The 22,809-nt window shown below is 37.3% G+C and overlaps 1 protein-coding gene across 1 annotated transcript; it reads right to left on the reverse strand.

The window, feature by feature from the left end:
* Positions 1-318: 318 nt before the first annotated feature.
* Positions 319-1,716, reverse strand: LOC107829176 (uncharacterized). The gene has a single exon (XM_016656642.2). The coding sequence runs from the start codon at positions 1,714-1,716 to the stop codon at positions 319-321; it is 1,398 nt and encodes a 465-aa protein (XP_016512128.2).
* Between the last annotated feature and the right edge of the window lie 21,093 nt (positions 1,717-22,809).

Genomic DNA, 22,809 nt, shown 5'->3' on the forward strand with positions numbered 1-22,809 from the left:
CAAAATATTATCACAGATGCTTTTCTCAATGTGCATTATGTCTAAGTTATGTCGCAATAAAAGAGTTTTCCAATATGGAAGATCAAACAAAATGCTCTTTTTATTCCAATTATCACCCCTACTCTCATGTGATATTTTAATCTTCTTCTTTGGATCCTTTGTTAATTGTAACCCATCTAAATCAGCCACTTGATCAAGTATATCATCACCGGATAACTGTTTTGGTGGTAATCTTCGCTCCTTAGTACCATCAAATGACGCTTTATCATTCCTCCATTTGTGATTAAGAGGAAGAAAACGTCTATGGCCCATATAACACTATTTTTTACAATTTTGTAATCTGATTGAGTAAGTTTCTTTATTGCAACATGGACACGCCAATTTTCCTTTTGTACTCCTTCCAGACAAATTTGCATATGCTGGAAAGTCATTAATGGTCCATAACAAAGAAGCATGTAACTTAAAGTTTTGTTTAGTTGATGCATCAAAGGTCTCCACTCCAGATTCCCACAATTCTTTTAATTCTTCTATCAAAGGCCGGAGATAAACATCAATAGCATCTCCAGGACTCTCAGGACCAGGAATAATCATCGACAAGATAAAATTCTCTTTCTTCATGCATAGCCAAGGTGGTAAATTATAAGGAATAAGTACCACAGGCCAAATAGTATAGGAAATTTTGGAATTTTCAAATGGTTGAAAACCATCACTAGCAAGTCCAAGTCGAACATTACGAGGCTCAGATGCAAAAGATTGATGAAGTTCATCAAACGTTTTCCACGCTATAGAATCAGCTGGGTGCCTCATTATTCCATCATTAACTTTTTTGTCATGATGCCATCTCATCAAAGAAGATGTTTTTGAGCACATAAACAATCTTTGTAGTCTTGGCTTTAAAGGAAAATAACGTAAAATCTTGCATGGTAACTTTTTCCCACTTTTAAATTTGGTTTCACCACTACGTTTATCCTCCTTCCATCTAGATGCACCATAAACTTTGCATGATTCAAGAGACTTATCATCCTTCCAGTATAACATACAATCATTCATACACGCATCAATCTTCTTGTAAGAAAGCCCAAGGTCCCGAATTGCCTTCTTTGCTTCGTAATATGAATCTGGCAAGTTTGATCCATCAGGCAATAAATCTTCCTTCAACATCTTTAGTAACATTGTAAATGATGCATTACTCCAATTACCAATACTTTTAATATGAAGCAGCTTTACCAATGTAGAAAGTTTGGAAATTTTTGAATCTTGATACAGTGGTTGCTCAAAATCCTTTAAGATCCTGTAGAATCCTTTTGCTTCAAGATTTGGTTCCTCCGCAAATAAACCATCACCATCATTGTTCATATTATCTCCATCAAAAGCGGGGTATAAATCTCTTAAAATTTCATGTATTTCATCCTCACCATCATCCTCTTCATCGTTATTATCATCTACAAATTCAAAATCTGACGATGGCTCACCTAACCTCTCCCTATGGTGATACCAAAAGGTATAGTTTTGGATTATTCCATGTACTATCAAATGTGATTTAACCAACTCACGTGTTCCTGAAATTACATTACAACATTTGATGCATGGACAACGTATCTCACGTATTTCTTTCAATCTTGTAAAACCATAATCCAAAAAGTTCTCCAACCCAAGGATGTAAGCATCATCAAGTCGATCATGAATAAGTTTCATCCATTGTTTATCAAGTGCCATAATCTGGTGCATGCACAAGATTTATATACATATATATTCAGCCAAAACATATTAGTATAGCAATACAAAAGGAGCAAAAAATGATCATAAGCGAACAAAAATATATTAATCACCTTTACCAAGGAATATTAGTCAATCTATTTCAAAGATTATTTTACCAATGACCTATAATCCAAGTAACAGCCTTAATATCCTTACAATAAACGATAAATAAATATGTTAAATTTCTAATACTCTTCATAATTGAGAATATTTTTTGGTAACCCATATCATAAAAAAGCTCTGTATATTTGACAAACATGTAATTCTAAGAAGAAAATCCAAAATACTTAACGCATTAGGTTTTGAAAATAAAATCAGTATCTTCAAACAGAGAAATCACTGAAACAGTAAAAAAATACCCAATTTCACAATCAATTTTTACATGTTCTAATTTTGCTATTAACACTACCAACATAAAGGACATAAATTTCTTAGGTAGGGGCATATCAATACATTTAATTTACATGAAACACATGGGTACAATGAATGAAGAGACTAAAGCATGATAAGCTCACAAATATTGCACAACTCCAAATTTAGAGGTGAAAAAAATCTAGGAGGGAAGATAAGGAAATACTTGGCCCATTTAAGTTGCTCACAGGTTACTACACTAGCATTTGGATTTAGCAAACAGAGAATACATATTTAAACTAGCACCTACTACAAATATATTATACTAGTTTCTGTACACGCGCATTGCGCGTTTATCCTATATCGATGAGAATATATATTTTTTAAAATAGCATAAATAATGTATACAAAGAATTTGTTTTTGTTATAAAGATACTATTAGAAAAGGCGAAGGCATTATTTCTATATTTTTTCATATAGAAATATAAATCACCATCTCTTATTCTTCCATTTTCTAACTTTGTAAGAGCCTTAGAAGTTAGAAGACAGTGGCTGCAAGATGTAGAGGCAAAACAAGAGGCTCACGGTTGAATTTTCTGGTACTTGAACATATGCACAGTACTACGCCTAGGCATTATCTGATAGTATTATTGAAGGATTATTGTATACAAATAATAGATTCCATGAATATCTAAGATATTGTGATAAAAATATCTTACAACAAAAATATATTGTGATGGTTTCTTTTATCTAAGATATTGTGATAAAATATATTGTGATGGTTTCTGATATCCAAACAAATTTACCTCTCACAACAAAAACAACAATAAATTGCCAAATGCCTAATGTATTACTCCTATTTGTTACTGGTATATGATTATCAGAAAAATGATACTATTTCATACTAAAGAATACTAGAAAGTTATAAAGTTCACATAAACAAGAATACAAAATTTCATGAATGCTCATAGAAAGTTACAATAATAAAATAAACTTACCTGATGACACTTGTAGAGTAGATATGTATGCTGCAATAGGTGAATAGATAAGTTTATGTTACACCCTATATTTTCTTATGTAAAAATGCGTCGTAAGCAAACTAATGTAGGACAAAAAAATGAGATAATATTTAAAAGTATATAAAATAAGTTAATCATGTTACCTCTGAGGTTACAAATATTGAAGATCATGAACAACAAGTACAAAGAGGGTTGGACAGTTCAGAAGCTAAAGCAATTAAATAAAACAATGTTTCATCGAAAGTCGACAAGTTGGGAATGTTATAACATGTACCTTTGGGGTGAGACTAGGGTGATTAACATGATAAAGAGATTATGTTATGATTTATATTAGTCGTATTACATCCGTGTGTTATGTTTTTAAGTCAAGCGAGTTGTGGAACAAAAGTCGATGAAAGTCATCACAAGTTACATTCATAAGTTTAACTGAAACTTTGGGTCAAATGTAACTGCAATTTTCTCCCAATATACTTAGAGTTATGGTGTGTTCCACCCATCAAATTAAATATCTATGAGTCTATTTTCCAACGCATTAAACCATTTATCAATACGACATCGGAGTAGAGATATATGTGCATTTTTGCGATACTGCGCAAGCTGCTAGGTGACAAGTAGGTGTGTCACCTACTTGCTTAAATGAAAGCCCAAAAATGGGCCATTTCGGGTCGTCCAAAGAGGCCTTTTAAGGGCCTATTTTCTTCATATATTAGACTTAAAATAGAGCATAATAACCAGACATAAGCTCTGCAAAGAATTCTCCCAAAAATTTCCCACAAACCCTAATTGATTTTCTCTCCCTTTCAAGTTCCAATTGGAGGTAAAACTTAGAGTTTGAAGAACCAAGATAGGAGCTGAGTTATCCAACAAATAAGGTGAGTTTACTGCTCTCTTTCATCCATTTTTTCTGCTGTAAATTCATGGTAAGTCGTTCTATACTTGTAAGAACTCACGGGACGGTGATCGGAAGCCGTGAGTTCGAGTTATTCACTTGTAGCGGACTGTTTTGTGGACTGTTTTGTGTTGCTGTTGGGCTGCGTGTTTTATTACTATTTTGTGGAGTTTTGGAGGAGGAAGGGGGTTTATAAACACCATATAAGTGTAGGGTGGTTGGCTGGTCGTTCGTCATAACATTTTCGGGTCGTTTGACACTACTACGGTGGTCGTTTTGTGTACGAAGAGATTGGGGTGTGTTGGGCTGTTTTGTAGTATTTGATGGTGTATATAGGGCTGGAAAATGATGTATATATGTTGTTATTGTTCTGTCCTTGTATTGTTGGTGTTATCTTGAAGTTGGAGGAAGGGCATATTATAGGGGAGATGCTGCCCGTTTTAATACAAAATAGGTTTGTCGTTCGTTGTGCGATAGTTGTACCTTTCGTAACTTAACGATAGTATTATTATCATTCTTGTAGATTAAGGTGCGAAGAGGTGAGTTCAACTTGGTGATTGAAAAGATTGTGATAAGGTATGTTAAGGCTAAGCCTTCCTTCATTTTGGCATGATCTCGTAGCTACATGTGTTAGTAATGAGACAAAAAGAGAAGTTCATATTCATGAATTTATTCACACTATTCTAGTCTCATAAGTTACAATATTATTCCTTATCGAGACTCTATATTCAATTTTAGTATTGTCTTCTTCCATTCAAGAGAGCAGCAAGCCTATATATACAGTATTACAGTATTTTCATTACCATCGAGCTATAATCGATGGGCAGGCCCCTATTGGGCAACCTCTGATCAGATGGAAAGTTATATACCGAGCCTATTGTGGCCGAGCGCCTATGAGCGAGCCCAGCATGGTCGAGATACATAGCCTAGTATGGCCGAGCGCCTATAAGCGAGCCTACTATGGCAGAGTAGTTATATATACCGAGCCTTATAAGGCTGTACAATTATTTTACTTACTATATTGAAGGAGTTGAGTCAGTATCAGCAGGTAAGTATATCTCCAGATCATCTTTGACTCCCAGTTAATTTCAGTTATCATATTATCAGTTCAGTTTCAGATTTCAGTTATTTTATTGCCTTACATACTCGGTACATTATTTCGTACTGACGTCCCTTTTTGGGGGCGCTGCATTTCATGCGTGCAGGTTCAGACAGACAGACGGGTAGACCTCCTCAGTAGGTGTTTCCCGAGTTCCGCCTGATCGGTAAGCTCCACGTCTTTCGGAGTTGCCAGGACTAGAGTTTTGTGTACATCTTATGTATATCTGTATATATGTTATGGGTAGGTCGGGGCCCTGTTCCGATCACAGTACATCTATCAGTAGAGGCTTGTAGGCATATCCTGTTGGTTAGTGCAGTATGTTGGGTTTGTATAAATTGGTGGTTTGTCAGCTGTAGTAGCTATGACGGCCTTGTCGGCCTAGCTTTATATTGATATTTAGTTAGTGCTAGTTTCCATTCAGTTTTATATTTTGCTTCGCAAATTGTCTTGCAAGGTGGCCCCATGGCCAAAGTATGACATTATGTGTTCAGAGTCCCTTAGTCGCAATTTGGTACGCCAGGTTAGGTGAGGCACGGGGTGCTTGTCTCGCTCCTAGGTTCGGGGCGTGACAAACTTGGTATCAGAGCAGTTCTGTCCTAGGGAGTCTACAAGCCGTGTCTAGTAGGGTCTTGTTTATAGATGTGTTGTGCACCACATTATATAAGCAAGGAACTACAGGGCATTTAGGAGTTGGTTACACTTCTTTGGAATCTAAATCGTGCTATAGAACTGAGTTATAGGAAATTTGAATTAAACTTATGTGTTGGTGTTTGCATGCACAGATGACGGTGACTAGGAAGACTACGGCTAGCCAGAGGAGAGATACAGTAGTAGGTGAGGGGACCAACAGGGTACCCCCAGTAGATGGGGCCCAGTCTGAGGCTCAAGGGGAGACCCCTACTCAGCCATTACCGGCTCCTCCACCAACTACGGAGATTCCTAGGGAAACCGCACATCCAGTTCCCCCTCCACTTCCATCAGATCAGGACTTAAGGAGTGCGGTGCATTTGTTGACACAGTTGGTAGCTACCCAGCAACATGCTAGGGCATCAGCTAGTGCAGGAACTTCTGAGGGGTCTGGGAGTTCAAGGGTCCGAGAGTTTATTGCTTTGAGTCCCCCAGAGTTCACGGGGACAGATCAGAGGGAGGACCCGCAGGATTTCATAGATCAGCTTCACAGGATCTTTCGTGTTATGCATGCCACGGAGAAAGAGGCAGTTGAGCTAGCAGCTTTTCGACTCCGAGATATAGCCATCCTTTGGTATGAGGGATGGGAGAGGTCCAGGGGACGTGATACACCTCCAGCTATTTGGGAGAATTTTTCAGATGCTTTCCTTGACCAGTACTTACCGCGGGAGATCCGACAGGCTCGAGTCGATCAGTTTCTAGCCCTCAAGCAGGGTAATATGAGTGTTCGAGAGTATAGTCTCCGTTTTGACTCATTGGCCAGATATGCACCATCCATAGTTTCTACTATGCGGGACAGGATTCACAGGTTTATAGCAGGGTTAGCCCCAGAGTTAACCGAGGCATGTGCCACCGCTGCATTGCAGGATAGTATGGATATCTCCCGGATTCAGGCATTCGCCCAGAATATAGAAAGGGGTAGGCGTCGGCAGCAGGGTACAGAGAGGGCTGAGCAAGGGCAACGTAAGAGGATGAGATTTCCCAGGTCTCAGGAGCAATCTCAGGGTAGTTATAGGACCCAGTACTTCGGACGGCCACCTAGGCCTCCGCCACCTCAGTTACAGGGTTACGGGTATGACCGCTATACTCAGTCAGGACCAGGTGAGAGCTCACGGGCGTCGGGTTTGCAGCGACAATGCGGTTCTGCGCAGACATGGTCATTTCCTCCGCGGTGTGACATCTTTGGTAGAGGACACTTGGGTCAATGCCGAGCAGGTTCTGATGCTTGTTATACATGTGGGCGTCCGGGGCATATGATGCGAGATTGCCCAAATAGAGATTCTGGGGGAATGGCATAACCAACGAGTTCAGCAACAGGATCGTCTATGTCCTCAGTCTTCGGCTGGTAGAGGTCGGGGTAGAGGTAGAGGTTCCAGTTCAAGTGGTAATCAGAACCGTATCTATGCTTTAGCGGGTCGACAGGACCAGGAGTCTTCACCAGACGTTGTGACAGGTATATTAACCATTTGCTCTCACGATGCTTATGCTTTGATAGACCCAGGATCTACTTTATCGTATATTACCCCATTTGTCACGAGGAAGTTTGGTATAGTGCCTGAAATACTAAGTGATCCTTTTGCGGTATCTACACCGGTCGGAGAATCGATTATTGCTAGACGGGTTTACCGAGGTTGTACGGTGACAATTTGTAGTCGTCAGACCTCAGCTAACCTAGTTGAGCTAGAGATGATGGACTTTGATGCTATCATGGGCATGGACTGGTTGGCAGCTTGCTATGCCACAGTTGATTGCCGAGCAAAGGTAGCCAAATTTCATTTTCCGGGTGAGCCAGTCCTTGAATGGGTAGGTAATACACCAACACCCAGAGGTAGGTTTATTTCCTATCTGAAGGTGAGGAAAATGATCGCAAAAGGGTGCATTTATCATATTGTGCGAGTTAGAGATGCAGATGCTGAGATACCTACACTTCAGTCTATTCCCATAGTCAAAGAGTATGCAGATGTGTTTCCAGATGAGCTTCCAGGTATTCCTCCAGAGCGAGAGATTGATTTTAGCATCGATTTGCTTCCAGGAACTCAACCAATATCCATCCCTCCGTATAGAATGGCACCTGCCGAATTGAAGGAGTTGAAGGAGCAGTTAAAAGATTTGCTGGAGAAAGGTTACATTAGGCCCAGTACCTCACCTTGGGGTGCACCGGTACTATTTGTGCGGAAGAAAGACGGCTCGCTGAGGATGTGTATCGAGTATAGGCAGTTGAACAAGGTAACTATTAAGAATAAGTATCCACTTCCAAGGATCGATGACTTGTTTGATCAGTTGCAGGGAGCTAGATGCTTTTCCAAGATTGATTTGAGGTCGGGGTACCACCAGGTCAGGGTTCGGGAAAAAGATATTCCGAAGACAGCCTTCAGGACCCGATATGGCCACTTCGAGTTCCTTGTCATGTCCTTCGGGTTGACTAATGCACCCGCTGTATTTATGGACTTGATGAATAGCCTATTCCGGCCATTTTTAGATCTTTTCGTGATAGTATTTATTGATGATATTCTGGTTTATTCCCGTTCAGAGGATGAGCATGCGGACCACCTGCGAGCGGTACTCCAAACCCTCCGTGATCGTAAGTTGTATGCTAAGTTTTCTAAATGTGAGTTCTGGTTGAAGTCTGTAGCATTCTTGGGGCATATTGTATCAGATGAAGGGATAAAGGTGGACACTCAGAAGATTGAGGCCGTGAAATCTTGGCCTAGACCTACCACTCCGACAGAGGTTCGTAGCTTTCTAGGCTTAGCAGGATACTATCGGAGGTTCGTAGAGGGTTTTTCTTCCCTTTCGGCACCATTGACGAAGTTGACACAGAAAGAAACTAAGTTTCAATGGACAGAGGCTTGTGAGCGGAGTTTCCAAGAGCTTAAGAACAAGTTGATCTCAGCTCCAGTTCTAACACTTCCAGAGGGTCTAGAGGGTTATGCCGTGTATTGTGATGCATCAGGTGTCGGGTTAGGATGTGTCCTGATGCAACATGGGAAGGTAATTGCATATGCTTCAAGGAAGTTGAGGAAGCACGAGAGGAATTATCCGACCCACGACCTCGAGTTAGCTGCGGTTGTCCATGCACTTAAGATATGGCGGCATTATTTATATGGTGTTCATGTTGATATATTTACTGATCATAAAAGCCTACAATATATTTTCAAGCAGAAAGAGTTGAATTTGCGACAGAGGCGATGGCTTGAGTTATTGAAAGATTACGATGTTAACATTCTCTACCATCCAGGGAAAGCTAATGTTGTAGTAGATGCCTTAAGTCGCCGATCTATGGGTAGCTTAGCACATGTAGAGCCCGAGAAAAGACAATTAGCTAGAGAGATTCATCAATTGGCTTCGTTGGGGGTTCGGTTAGTAGATTCTGAGGATGGTGGAGTTGTAATCCAAAACACTACAAAATCATCCCTCATAGCTGAAGTCAAGGAAAGGCAGTACGAGGACCCAGAGTTGGTCGAGTTGAGAGAGCGAGTTCCGCAGCAGAAGAAGCCATTGTTAGAGCTCAAGGGAGATGGGGTTCTCAGATACAAGGGTCGTTTGTGTGTTCCAGATGTAGCAGGGCTACGAGACAAGATTATGTCAGAGGCACATTATTCATGGTATTCCATCCACCCTGGATCGACGAAGATGTATCATGACATTAAGGATATGTACTGGTGGAATGATATGAAGAAGAACATTGCTGAGTTTGTCGCCCAATGTACTAGTTGCCAGCAAGTGAAGGTAGAACACCAGAAGCCCGGAGGGCTAATGCAGACTATAGAGATCCCGACATGGAAATAGGAGGCGATAAACATGGACTTTATCATGGGTTTACCTCGTTCTAATCGTAAGTTCGATTCCATATGGGTGATAGTCGATAGGCTCACGAAATCAGCTCACTTCCTACCGGTCAGATCTACATATACAGCAGAAGATTATGCAAAGTTATATATTAAGGAGATAGTGCGGCTACACGGAGTACCAGTTTCTATTATATCTGACCGTGGGGCTCAGTTTACAGCACATTTTTGGAGGTCATTTCAGAGAGGTCTAGGGACTCAGGTGAATCTCAGCACAGCTTTTCATCCACAGACTGATGGACAAGCCGAGCGCACAATTCAGACGCTCGAGGATATGTTACGAGTATGTGTGTTGGATTTTAAAAGAAGTTGGGATGAACATCTACCTCTTATCGAGTTTGCATATAATAACAGTTACCACTCCAGTATCCAGATGGCTCCGTACGAGGCTTTGTATGGGCGTAAGTGCAGATCTCCTATAGGGTGGTTTGATGTTGGAGAATCTGGGTTACATGGGCCAGACCTGGTTCAGCAGGCCATAGAGAAAGTAAAGGTTATCCGGGAGCGACTGTTGACAGCTCAGAGTCGTCAGAAGTCATATTCTGACGTGCGGCGACGAGACTTAGAGTTCAGGATTAATGACTGGGTATTCTTAAAGGTATCACCTATGAAGGGCGTGATGAGGTTTGGCAAGAAAAGAAAACTTAGCCCACGGTATATTGGGCCTTATAGGATCATTCGGAGAGTGGGCCAACTAGCTTATGAGTTAGAGTTGCCCTCAGAATTAGAGTCTGTCCATCCGGTTTTTCACGTATCTATGCAACGGAAGTGCATTGGCGATCCTACCCGAGTGGTGCCCACGGATGATGTACAGATTACAGAGGACTTGTCATACGAGGAAATTCCAGTTGCCATCCTAGACCGACAAATCCGCAATCTACGAAATAAGGAGGTAGCTTCCGTAAAGGTTTTATGGAGGAGCAAGAATGTAGAAGAGATGACGTGGGAATCGGAGGAAGAAATGAAGTCTAAATACCCCCACCTATTTCAAAATGAAGATATGGTTCGAGATGGGACGCTACAACATAGCTCTATGTAGGCTAGCAGGTCATCAGGTAAGCTTTTATTTTTCACTTTCAATATTTATGATTTACGGTCGGTGAGGCAAATTGCTGCTATTTATAAAGATTGGCCATATGTGGCATGCATAGTATGTTTCTGGCTACGTGCAGGTTGGTTTTAACCTAGTGTACGAAGGATACTCTGGAAAAAGTTTCCAAAGTCTCCAAGAGTAAACATTCGAGGATGAATGTTCCCAAGGGGGGAGTGATGTTACACCCTATATTTTCTTATGTAAAAATGCGTCGTAAGCAAACTAATGTAGGACAAAAAAATGAGATAATATTTAAAAGTATATAAAGTAAGTTAATCATGTTACCTCTGAGGTTACAAATATTGAAGATCATGAACAACAAGTACAAAGAGGGTTGGACAGTTCAGAAGCTAAAGCAATTAAATAAAACAATGTTTCATCGAAAGTCGACAAGTTGGGAATGTTATAACATGTACCTTTGGGGTGAGACTAGGGTGATTAACATGATAAAGAGATTATGTTATGATTTATATTAGTCGTATTACATCCGTGTGTTATGTTTTTAAGTCAAGCGAGTTGTGGAACAAAAGTCGATGAAAGTCATCACAAGTTACATTCATAAGTTTTACTGAAACTTTGGGTCAAATGTAACTGCAATTTTCTCCCAATATACTTAGAGTTATGGTGTGTTCCACCCATCAAATTAAAGATCTATGAGTCTATTTTCCAACGCATTAAACCATTTATCAATACGACATCGGAGTAGAGAGATATGTGCATTTTTGCGATACTGCGCAAGCTGCTAGGTGACAAGTAGGTGTGTCACCTACTTGCTTAAATGAAAGCCCAAAAATGGGCCATTTCGGGTCGTCCAAAGAGGCCTTTTAAGGGCCTATTTTCTTCATATATTAGACTTAAAATAGAGCATAATAACCAGACATAAGCTCTGCAAAGAATCCTCCCAAAAATTTCTCACAAACCCTAATTGATTTTCTCTCCCTTTCAAGTTCCAATTGGAGGTAAAACTTAGAGTTTGAAGAACCAAGATAGGAGCTGAGTTATCCAACAAATAAGGTGAGTTTACTGCTCTCTTTCATCCATTTTTTCTGCTGTAAATTCATGGTAAGTCGTTCTATACTTGTAAGAACTCACGGGACGGTGATCGGAAGCCGTGAGTTCGAGTTATTCACTTGTAGCGGACTGTTTTGTGGACTGTTTTGTGTTGCTGTTGGGCTGCGTGTTTTATTACTATTTTGTGGAGTTTTGGAGGAGGAAGGGGGTTTATAAACACCATATAAATGTAGGGTGGTTGTCTGGTCGTTCGTCATAATATTTTCGGGTCGTTTGACACTACTACGGTGGTCGTTTTGTGTACGAAGAGATTGGGGTGTGTTGGGCTGTTTTGTAGTATTTGATGGTGTATATAGGGCTGGAAAATGATGTATATATGTTGTTATTGTTCTGTCCTTGTATTGTTGGTGTTATCTTGAAGTTGGAGGAAGGGCATATTATAGGGGAGATGCTGCCCGTTTTAATACAAAATAGGTTTGTCGTTCGTTGTGCGATAGTTGTACCTTTCGTAACTTAACGATAGTATTATTATCATTCTTGTAGATTAAGGTGCGAAGAGGTGAGTTCAACTTGGTGATTGAAAAGATTGTGATAAGGTATGTTAAGGCTAAGCCTTCCTTCATTTTGGCATGATCTCGTAGCTACATGTGTTAGTAATGAGACAAAAGAGAAGTTCATATTCATGAATTTATTCACACTATTCTAGTCTCATAAGTTACAATATTATTCCTTATCGAGACTCTATATTCAATTTTAGTATTGTCTTCTTCCAGTCAAGAGAGCAGCAAGCCTATATATACAGTATTATAGTATTTTCATTACCATCGAGCTATAATCGATGGGCAGGCCCCTATTGGGCAACCTCTGATCAGATGGAAAGTTATATACCGAGCCTACTGTGGCCGAGCGCCTATGAGCGAGCCCAGCATGGTCGAGATACATAGCCTAGTATGGCCGAGCGCCTATAAGCGAGCCTACTATGGCAGAGTAGTTATATATACCGAGCCTTATAAGGCTGTACAATTATTTTACTTACTATATTGAAGGAGTTGAGTCAGTATCAGCAGGTAAGTATATCTCCAGATCATCTTTGACTCCCAGTTAATTTCAGTTATCATATTATCAGTTCAGTTTCAGATTTCAGTTATTTTATTGCCTTACATACTCGGTACATTATTTCGTACTGACGTCCCTTTTTGGGGGCACTGCATTTCATGCGTGCAGGTTCAGACAGACAGACGGGTAGACCTCCTCAGTAGGTGTTTCCCGAGTTCCGCCTGATCGGTAAGCTCCACGTCTTTCGGAGTTGCCAGGACTAGAGTTTTGTGTACATCTTATGTATATCTGTATATATGTTATGGGTAGGTCGGGGCCCTGTTCCAATCACAGTACATCTATCAGTAGAGGCTTGTAGGCATATCCTGTTGGTTAGTGCAGTATGTTGGGTTTGTATAAATTGGTGGTTTGTCAGCTGTAGTAGCTATGACGGCCTTGTCGGCCTAGCTTTATATTGATATTTAGTTAGTGCTAGTTTCCATTCAGTTTTATATTTTGCTTCGCAAATTGTCTTGCAAGGTGGCCCCATGGCCAAAGTATGACATTATGTGTTCAGAGTCCCTTAGTCGCAATTTGGTACGCCAGGTTAGGTGAGGCACGGGGTGCTTGTCTCGCTCCTAGGTTCGGGGCGTGACAGTTTTATGCTTTTCCGGCCAGACCAGATACAGAGACCTTAGATGCCGTGAATACATGTAGTATTTCTGTATGCGGCAAAGGTGCCTCCGTATTATTTGATTCAGGATCTACATATTCCTATGTGTCATTTCTATTTGCTCATTTCTTAGGTGTTTCTTAATGGGTTTCTTCAGCGGATGAGGTAATTCAGTAAAAATTTAATTGTGTGACTATCGATTGTTTTTCAACTGATGAGATAAATGAAGAAAGTGACTGACTTTTGATTTTTTAACAATTGCTCTTTCCTTTACAATATGAAAGATTGCACTTTTTAATGCACCATCATTAATTATTTTCTATTACCACAGAAAAATAAATTCATCAAAACGTAGATACATATCTTTGCACAGAATACCAAAGGTCTTAGTAAAAGTTGACCATCTGAATGATCATACTATACTAAAATATGCCATGAATTTCCTTTAGATGGAATACAAAGAGCTTGACAGTTTTCAAAGAATACCAAATACATTAAAGATCACATCTGATATATTAAAAAGACATTATGGTGACTGATTCAGTGTGCAATATTGAGCTTAAAGAGCCTAACAATGATCAGTAATAGAAAAGGTTTACTTGCATTATCTTTATGATTCTTAAAAGTGCACTATTTATGACTAATGTTCACAGCTACAGAGCAACGTCAACTATCATTAAACTGTTAGGAATTAGAACCAACAGTTAATCCACGGAAATTCACCTCCTTGAACTAGCTAACAAAATACTATTTCAGTACCAAACCAGAAGCACCCAGTATGGCTCTAATCAAAAGTGAAATCCAACAACATACTATTTTAGTGAACAAAGACTTTCCAACTAATTCATTATCAAGATATTCTCTTAAAGGGAAACTCTAAAACAAATCCAGAGAATCAACAAGAAAGCTTTACTTAATTTTAAATGAATGGATTCGTAAAGAAATCAATTATCTAACCAAACAATTTATACCCCAAACTCCGCTTATCCTTAACGGCTCATTTTGAAGCTTGATTCACAATTAGTTAGATAAAATAGAACGGGAGTGATAGAAGTAATTGCTAGGAAAACAATGTATACAGTACCAAACTCAACTTTTACTTGTCATTACAAAGAACAGATAGATAGATTTCTAGTATATTGCAATTACAAAGAAATATTTCCAACCGAAATGAGGCAGCAGGGCCTTAGGATTTGGGAACCTATTCTACTGCCATTGAAGGCACTACGCATAATCAGAATGCCAGCCAAACTTTCTTATTAAGGAAAAGGTTTCTCACAGGAGCCAAAAATAATTCCATCACAGAAAGTTTCATTTATTGAAAATAAGGAGGACCAGACTTTCCTTTTTTTAAAATATATTTATCTCAATGATGATGGAAAATTCTTAACCAGTATCATAGAAAGTATAAGTACATTAAACACTAACTAAAAATAAAATGGAACACATAAAATATTAAGGAAACAAGAGAAATTCCATGAGACTTATTAGGATAGATCTTTGAGAAGAAAAGGAACTCTTGAAGGAAACTAAATGCTATTATAAAAGGCCCACAGTTCTAACTCTAGTAGAAAATCAAAACAAGTCTTGCATAGCAAAGAACGAGACTAGAGTGGATCTTCAGGAAATGGTAAGATAACACTTGCAATGGCAAGCACTTTCTATTTAGTGAGGTACATATTGGATTTTGCTTTGGAGTTTGGTGCATAAAATAAGGATAGATATTACACTATATATGGTTATTCACTTTGTATATTACTTAAAGGAAGTATATAGCAAAATAGGGAAATCGGAGATGTTGTTGTCAAGTTTAACATGAGACCTTAAGTTTCTCTTACTCACTAACACATGCAAATAACACTAACTAGGCATTAAAAGACATATTGAAACCTTTGTTAATACCAGATCTGAGCTCCCTAAGATGAGAATCATTCAAGCACTTATTTTTTCACTTTTTCATAACTACCCTTTGCAGCTTTATATTCCGCAACTGCTCAATCTTTCACTTTGAAAATCCAAAACTTGAATATCATGGACTTCCTCACATTCTAACTTGCATTTTTCTCATTTTTAGCATTCAACCAGTTACCAATCACCGAGACGATCAATCAGTCCAATGATTATTTAATAGCAATTGAATAATCAGCAACTACACAGATTTTGACTCCAAAATTCAAGCGAGGAAAAAAGCGACTAATTGAACTCGGAACCATGAACTTCGTCCTCGAACAGTCACGTCCGAACCCGCAAAACACCAACCAAGCTCAAGCAAGATCCATGAACGAAGATCAATAGGGCAAAAACCAATATATATATATATATATATATATATATATATATATATATATATATATATATATATATATATATATATATATATATATATATATATATTTTGTTTTATATCTATGTATATGAAAGAAACTTAACTCCAAAATCAGAGGAGTAATATCCGAAAATCAGAGAAGAAACTTAAATCTTTGTATATCTCTTTCTGTAATTTTTTTTTCTGGAATTTGAAAAGCAAACAGAAAATCGAAGAAGAAAACCTAAAAGCAGAGAAGAAATTTTTCCCTTAAAACCCTAGCTTTTCACTCACTTTTTCTGTTTAAAACTTAATAATTGAGTTTGAACGGCCATGGTTTAGAACTGGGGTTTCATCTACACTAAAATTGACATAAAAGGGTACAATTTCGAACCTTACCTTGATGAGAAGAAACTTGAGGATGAGCACTAGTTTCAATGAAGGTGACCAGAAATTTCTCTAATTTCGCTGAATTTTACTTCGTCGTTGCATGAGAAATAACAGTTGCGGTTTACAAAATAAGTATTCATAACAGAGGAGTTGGAGAAGTCTCAGGGTGTTTTTCTTCTTTTTTGGGTGGTTGACGGATCCAGTTATGGGTGGGAAAAAAAGAGGGAAAAGTTAGCGCCACTTTTTTATTATTTATTAACGACAAGCTATGTTATATTTTAAGGCCAGAATATTATCCCCTCGTTAATGTTGAGCTAATAATTAGTTTCAACGATCGAAAAAAATTTAGTTGCTATAAGTACACTTATAACGACCAGATTTTAGTCCCTTCGTTAAGAAGTGGTCGTTAAAAATCAAATTTCTTGTAGTGGTATATTCGATCCTTGAGATCATTACATGTATTCAGTTAGAGTCCGTGACTCAGTATTACCAGTCTTGAGAGGTTGTTTGAATATTTACGCTGTTAGTGTTGACACTTAAATTATATGTTTAAAATAATAGTTTGAATTGTTATTATAATCAGCTCACCTAGTCTTAGACACTAAGTGTCATCACGACGCCTGTGATGGAATTTTGGATTGTGACATCAACTTTTCCCTAAATCACTCACTAGGAAAAGTCATGAATAACTAGGCTACTCCTACCGATAGTTCTCATTGATCAGAATTGAGATGGGAGCAACTGTGCCGAACTTCTCCTTGGAATCCAGTAAGAACGCCAATATTTAACAATTTATCCATGGAATGAGCAAACTCAGTCCTAAATATAGCCCCCTCATCCAAAGCATAATCCATCACCCACCGCTGCCGTCTTTTCATTAGATAAAAGGTGACAGATAGACGGTTTAAGTTCTATGGAAGAAGGCAAGTTATATTTCAAGGGTCAGGATTGTTTGTTGGATATTATCATTCCTTTTTTTTGGTTAATTAGTTCGACCAATTTAAATTCACATCGTGTAAGTGACTAATAAGAATATTAAACAGGATAAAATACTTTCTATCAAGAATTTTTTATTTCTAAAACCCTTTTCGCCTAACCCATTGCTTCGCCACTCTACCGAGAGTCGAGCTACCACGCTCTTGAAACCTCGTAAATTTGCTTATCTTTCAAGAGAATATAAAGAAAACTAGTAATTTTGCTCCTCAATCCCACTTGATGTTCGAGCACCACCACCTTTACTGATTTTACAAAACATAATGAATTCGTCAATTTGATGCAATAAAGGACTGGATGAGTTATCCAATTCGTCACTATGTTTGGTAGAGGTTAAAAAGGATGAAGACATTATCAAGTAAGTCAGTTATAAGTGGTTTTTCAACTAAATGGCCAAATCAAACAAAGATTTATTGTGTGTTTCGTCGCGCATTGACACAATTAAGTAGCAGTTTGTTTCATGAGGGAGGGAACAAACATATAGAGTGCAGACATAGAGCTAGTATGAAATCAATACAAATATGACTTAATTGATTCCCCCGACTATCGAACCAGCTAATAGCTAGAATGTGAAAAAAAATTAATAGAAGATTTAGCATACTATAAGAAAGGGGTTTAGACTTTAAAGGATGAAACATTATCCCACCAGGTTTGGTGTCCTTCTGGTGGGATAATTGGACCGAGAGTGGATCACTAGCCATGATCACTCATTATTGTAATGCACCCATAAATATTCATGTGAATAGTTACATCAATGAAGGGGCCTGGAATATCACAAAGCTCATAGACTCTTTCCAGACAATATTGTAAATGATATCCTCAAAATTAAAATTCACAATGGAAAAGAGCACTGACCAGTCTGGACAATTGATACTTCTGGAGTCTTTTCTTGCAAATCTGCCTGGCCGTATTTGAGAAATCATAAGAACTGCTCCTTCACTGCTAGCATGATCTGGCACAAAATAATTCCTTTTAATATATTGTTCTTCATGATCAGGATGCTCCGAAATAGAATCCCTACAGATGATATTACTCAGAAATTTACTATTATGATTCCATCTCAGTGCTCCTGTTGTGCTAATCATAAGGCAGAAATAATTACACATTTATTTTGTGAAAGCCAAATTGCAAAGAACGTTTGGTCATTCTTTAGTCAAAGTTGTGATATCGACATTAGACTTGGTAACACTAGACAGCTCCTTATGTCTTGGTGGCTATCTAAGGTAAATAACAAAATTCATGCAATGCTATTACAACGTCTTCAAATACTTATCTGTTGGGAGATATGGAAGAGTAGATGCACAACAAGATACGGAAATATTCTCATGAATAACATAATTATTATCTAGCAAGTAGGGGTGTACAAATAAAATCGATAAACCGTGTGAGCACCTAATTTTTGACTATATTTGAATTTTTATCATCTTTTACTATGTAAATATTTTTTGAAATTTAATATATATATTTTTATATTTGTTATATTTTTTAAATATAGGGCAAAAATTAAAAATAAATTAAAAGGTCAAATTATTACTATTAGTATTATTTTTATTTTTTATCTTTATTTTAAAATAAAAAAATTAAAAAAACGAAAAAATTAAATATTTTTTTAATTTCGGATGGAAATAAAATAATAGAAAAATTAAAAATATGGAATAAAAAATTAAAAGTAAAAGTAAGTGAAAATTATTTTTTTTAAAAAGTAAAATAAAGTGGAAAATTAAAAAAAATAAAAGTAAAAGAATGTGAAAATTTAAAAAAATGAAAATTAAAAGAAAGATGAAATTAAAAAATAAAAGTAAAGGTTGCTGAAATTTGTTTAAAAAAAAAGTAAAAGAAAGTGAAAATTTAAAAAAAGAAAAGTAAAATAAGTGAAAATTAAAAAAAAATAAAAGTAAAGGAAAGTGCGGAATTATTTCTTTTTTAAAAAAGAAAAATGGGAAGTGGGAATTTTTTTTAATTAAAAATGAATAAATTAAAATAAAAATCTGAAACAATTTCGAATTTTGTTTTCTATAAATAGAAGAGAAATGTGAGGAGAAAAGAGGAGGGAGAAGGAGAAAAAAAAGAAGGGAGGAGGGAATTGAGAGAAATTATTTTTTCTTCTTCTACGCTAAAGGAATTTCTACTCGTGTTATTCTTTCTTCGTCTTTCTTTCAAACAATCCAACAAGTCATCACCCAAAATCCAACAAAAATACTTCATAACATCCTTTTTTACATGCCAAAAAGTGGAGTCAATAGTCGAGGTCGAGGATTCCGTTGGAGCTCCGTTCACTAGGTTTGATGTTATTCATCGCTTATGCTTGTTCGACGTTCGTCTGAGTTATTGTATCTGTTCTTGGTGACTCATTTAATTGGAAATTTTGCATTAAAGGTTTATTCTTTACTTTGTACTATTTATCTTATTTCATGTGATTTTATTTATTTGCCTTTAAACTTTATAAATAATAATGTAAGTTAGTCCTTAAATGCTATATGCTTAATCATGTTTTTGGAAATATGGTATTCAAACTTGCTTTAAAGTTGAGAAGATTTGGACCCTAATGAGTTTGGGCTTCAATTGTTGGGTTGTAGGGTATTGGTATATGATGGTTTATTTATTCAAATATCTAAAATCATACACTTCTTCCACAAGTAATTTCATAATTCATGGCCTTCACAATAATCTCAAACTTAGGAAAGAAACAAATCATGAATGCGCTAGAATGCTTTAGGCGTACTCTAAATTAGTTGAATTATTGTGATTATGTATACGTTCGCATGACATAATTACGATTCCCAAAACTAAAATCAAGGTGTGCGTTCGCGCAATTTTGGGCGAAACAACCTTAAATATAATAAAAATGCTATTAATTGCGTGCACATACATGTGATATGATTTTGGCACAATAAACAAAACGAATTCACACACGTGATTCGTTTTAAAGATAATTTCATATTTTAATATAAAAGCGGACAGATAAAACATGGAAACTAATAAATCACAGTTTATCTAAAATTAATTCAAGCCAAGTTGTAGTCAATAAAGTGACCGTGCTAGAACCACGGGACTCGGGGAATGCCTTACACCTTCAGAATTCCTTACCCGAATATTATTTTCGCAGACCAATAATAATAGAGTCAGACCTTCCTTTGACTAGGGATTCAAATAAAAGGTGACTTGGAATACCCAAAAAATCAATTTCAAGTAGCGACTTTGTAAATAAAATAATCCCTATTCAAATTTATCACTTTAATTGAAAAAACTCTTTAACCCACAACAATCCATAATACATATATCTTTTGGGAAAAAAAGAGGTGTGATAGCTCTGGCGACTCTGCTGGGGAAAATAACCTAGAACATCTGGTTCATGGTTCAGAATTTGAGCTTGTAATGTGATCTATACTTGGCTTTCTTGATTGTTGATATTACTGTATTTGTGGGCCTAATGTGCTAATTGCCACTCATTTACCGCTTTGATATTATTTGAACTGTATAAACTGCCTTCTTATGCCTCCCTTCTAAGTCTTCTGAATTTATGGTGCACACGTGCGTGTGGCCCACTATTCTGTTAGAGGTCATACCAAATAGATCAAGGATAGATCAGTAACTAGGCTGGGTAGACTTTCGTGCTCCCGGTACGTTGCCCCCACCTCAGCTCGAGCTGTCCGCTTGGGTAAGATAGGTCTAAAACACCCCCCAGGATTTTAAATCTAGAATAACATAGCCTCATGCCGGATCCCTAGTAGGAACGTTTGTTTGCATCACGTGTATTTGACTTTGGGGACTCAACACAGGGGTTGGGTTCATCTAGGACAGATGTACCCAAAAATAAAAGACCATCATGATGCATCTTACGTGCTATTTGTGTATTTTATTTTATCTGATTTGCATGTTGACCGGCTGCTAGAATAAATACAGAAAATTGAGAAAAGGCAGAAGTGAGAAGTAGGAGAAAGAAAATTCATCCGGTTTCCAAAAATCTCGGTATTTGAAAAATCTAGAAACTCTGCCGAAATTTTAAAAAAAAGAGAAAAAGAAAGTCATGTTTTCCTTGTTGTGTCAAAACCGACCGAACTACGCGGGTCTGATTCTCACCGGATGTGAGATACGTAGGCAAACCTCATCGATTTCGACCCCAATTTTTTTAAAAAAAATTAAAAATATTTTCCCTTTCCTTAATTCCTTCTTAGAAGTCTTTCCTTAGAAAATCCAAAAAAAAAAAAATTCCTTCTTTTTCGAAGTCTTTCATTCAAAAAAAAAGAAAAAAAAATTCAAATCAAAATCCAAAATATTTTCTTCCTTCTTTAGAATTCTTTCTTCAAAAAAAATTAAAAAAAAATTCAAAATTCTATAAAAAGAAAAAAAAACTCAAAAAAAATAATAATATTTAAAATCTTTATATAAAAATAAAAAATCAAAGAAGAGAAAAATGGGTCAGTTTATTCCCGATCTTCCTGAACTACGTAATGATCTGATTCATGTGGCGTCATGATACGTAGTCAATCCCCATCGGATTCGATCATAGCCATAAACAAATTGAGTGAAAAAATAAACCGAAAAATCAATTGAGTGAAAAAGAAAGAAAAAAGTGACAAAAAATAACAGAGAAAAACAAAGAGCGAAAAACAACAAAAAGAGAAAGAAAAAGAAATCAAGATATGAAAAAAAAATTAAAAAAACAAATTCAAAAAAAAGAGCCTCTAGAGATGGAATCAGTTCGCCCCTGTTGGTGAATCATATTCAAGTTTGTTCCAAAAGCTAATCAGGCTAGGTCTGCTATAGCCAGTGGCCCCGAACCGGCCGAACCCCGAGTACCCCTCGCACTGAGCTAATGCTAGTTGTGAATACCACTCTAGAGCAGTGGAATATGATACAAAGGACTGTTGGACCCTCAAAAAGTTATTTGAAGACTTGATGATCTAGCACTGAAAGCCACGGTAGCCATTGCCACAGCAGAAGAGAAACCTAAAAACGGGTGCCAAACCTGAAAAGTTATTTGTTAGAAGGGAGTCTCGGTAGCCGGTCTTGCTATCTTTTCTGCGTCCGAATTATTTCACCGGACGTTTTACTTTTATTGTTTTACTTTCTGATGTAAACCCTTCTATCTTTAATTTTTTTTTAAAAAAAAAACAAAAAATTCAAAACAAATGAAATTAATATTTCATTGAATGTCTCTTTTCTTAATCGTGTCACATTTCTTATTCTCTTTTCAGCACTGTTAATGCGGATTTTAATGACATGACATCCTTGCGGACTTCATGCCTAGATCCTAAAATCCTGTCAGACCTCGAAATAATGAATCAAGAAGCAGAATGTGTTGAAGATAAGGCTTGTGAAAAAATAAACAAAGAATTGGAACAATAGGCCTAGGCCAAGTCCGAATGAAATCACAAGAAGTTGAAATTCCCTCTCTTCGGATCATTGTTGAAGCTGAGATTAAGGATAAAGATTGGGTCAAGAATCGATTGGAACAATTGACACTGATTGATGAAAAGCGATTGGCCGCAGTTTGTTACGGGCAGTTGTACCAACAAAGAATGGCTAGTACCTACAACAAGAAAGTGCGGCCCAGGAAATTTGAAGTGGGGAAACTCGTTCTGAGATGTATCTTCCCACATCATGAAGAAGCTAAAGGAAATTGGCTCCAAATTGATGCAGTCAAAAAGGTTG

Source organism: Nicotiana tabacum, chromosome 17 (assembly GCF_000715075.1).
Source record: "Nicotiana tabacum cultivar K326 chromosome 17, ASM71507v2, whole genome shotgun sequence".
NCBI lineage: Eukaryota > Viridiplantae > Streptophyta > Magnoliopsida > Solanales > Solanaceae > Nicotiana > Nicotiana tabacum.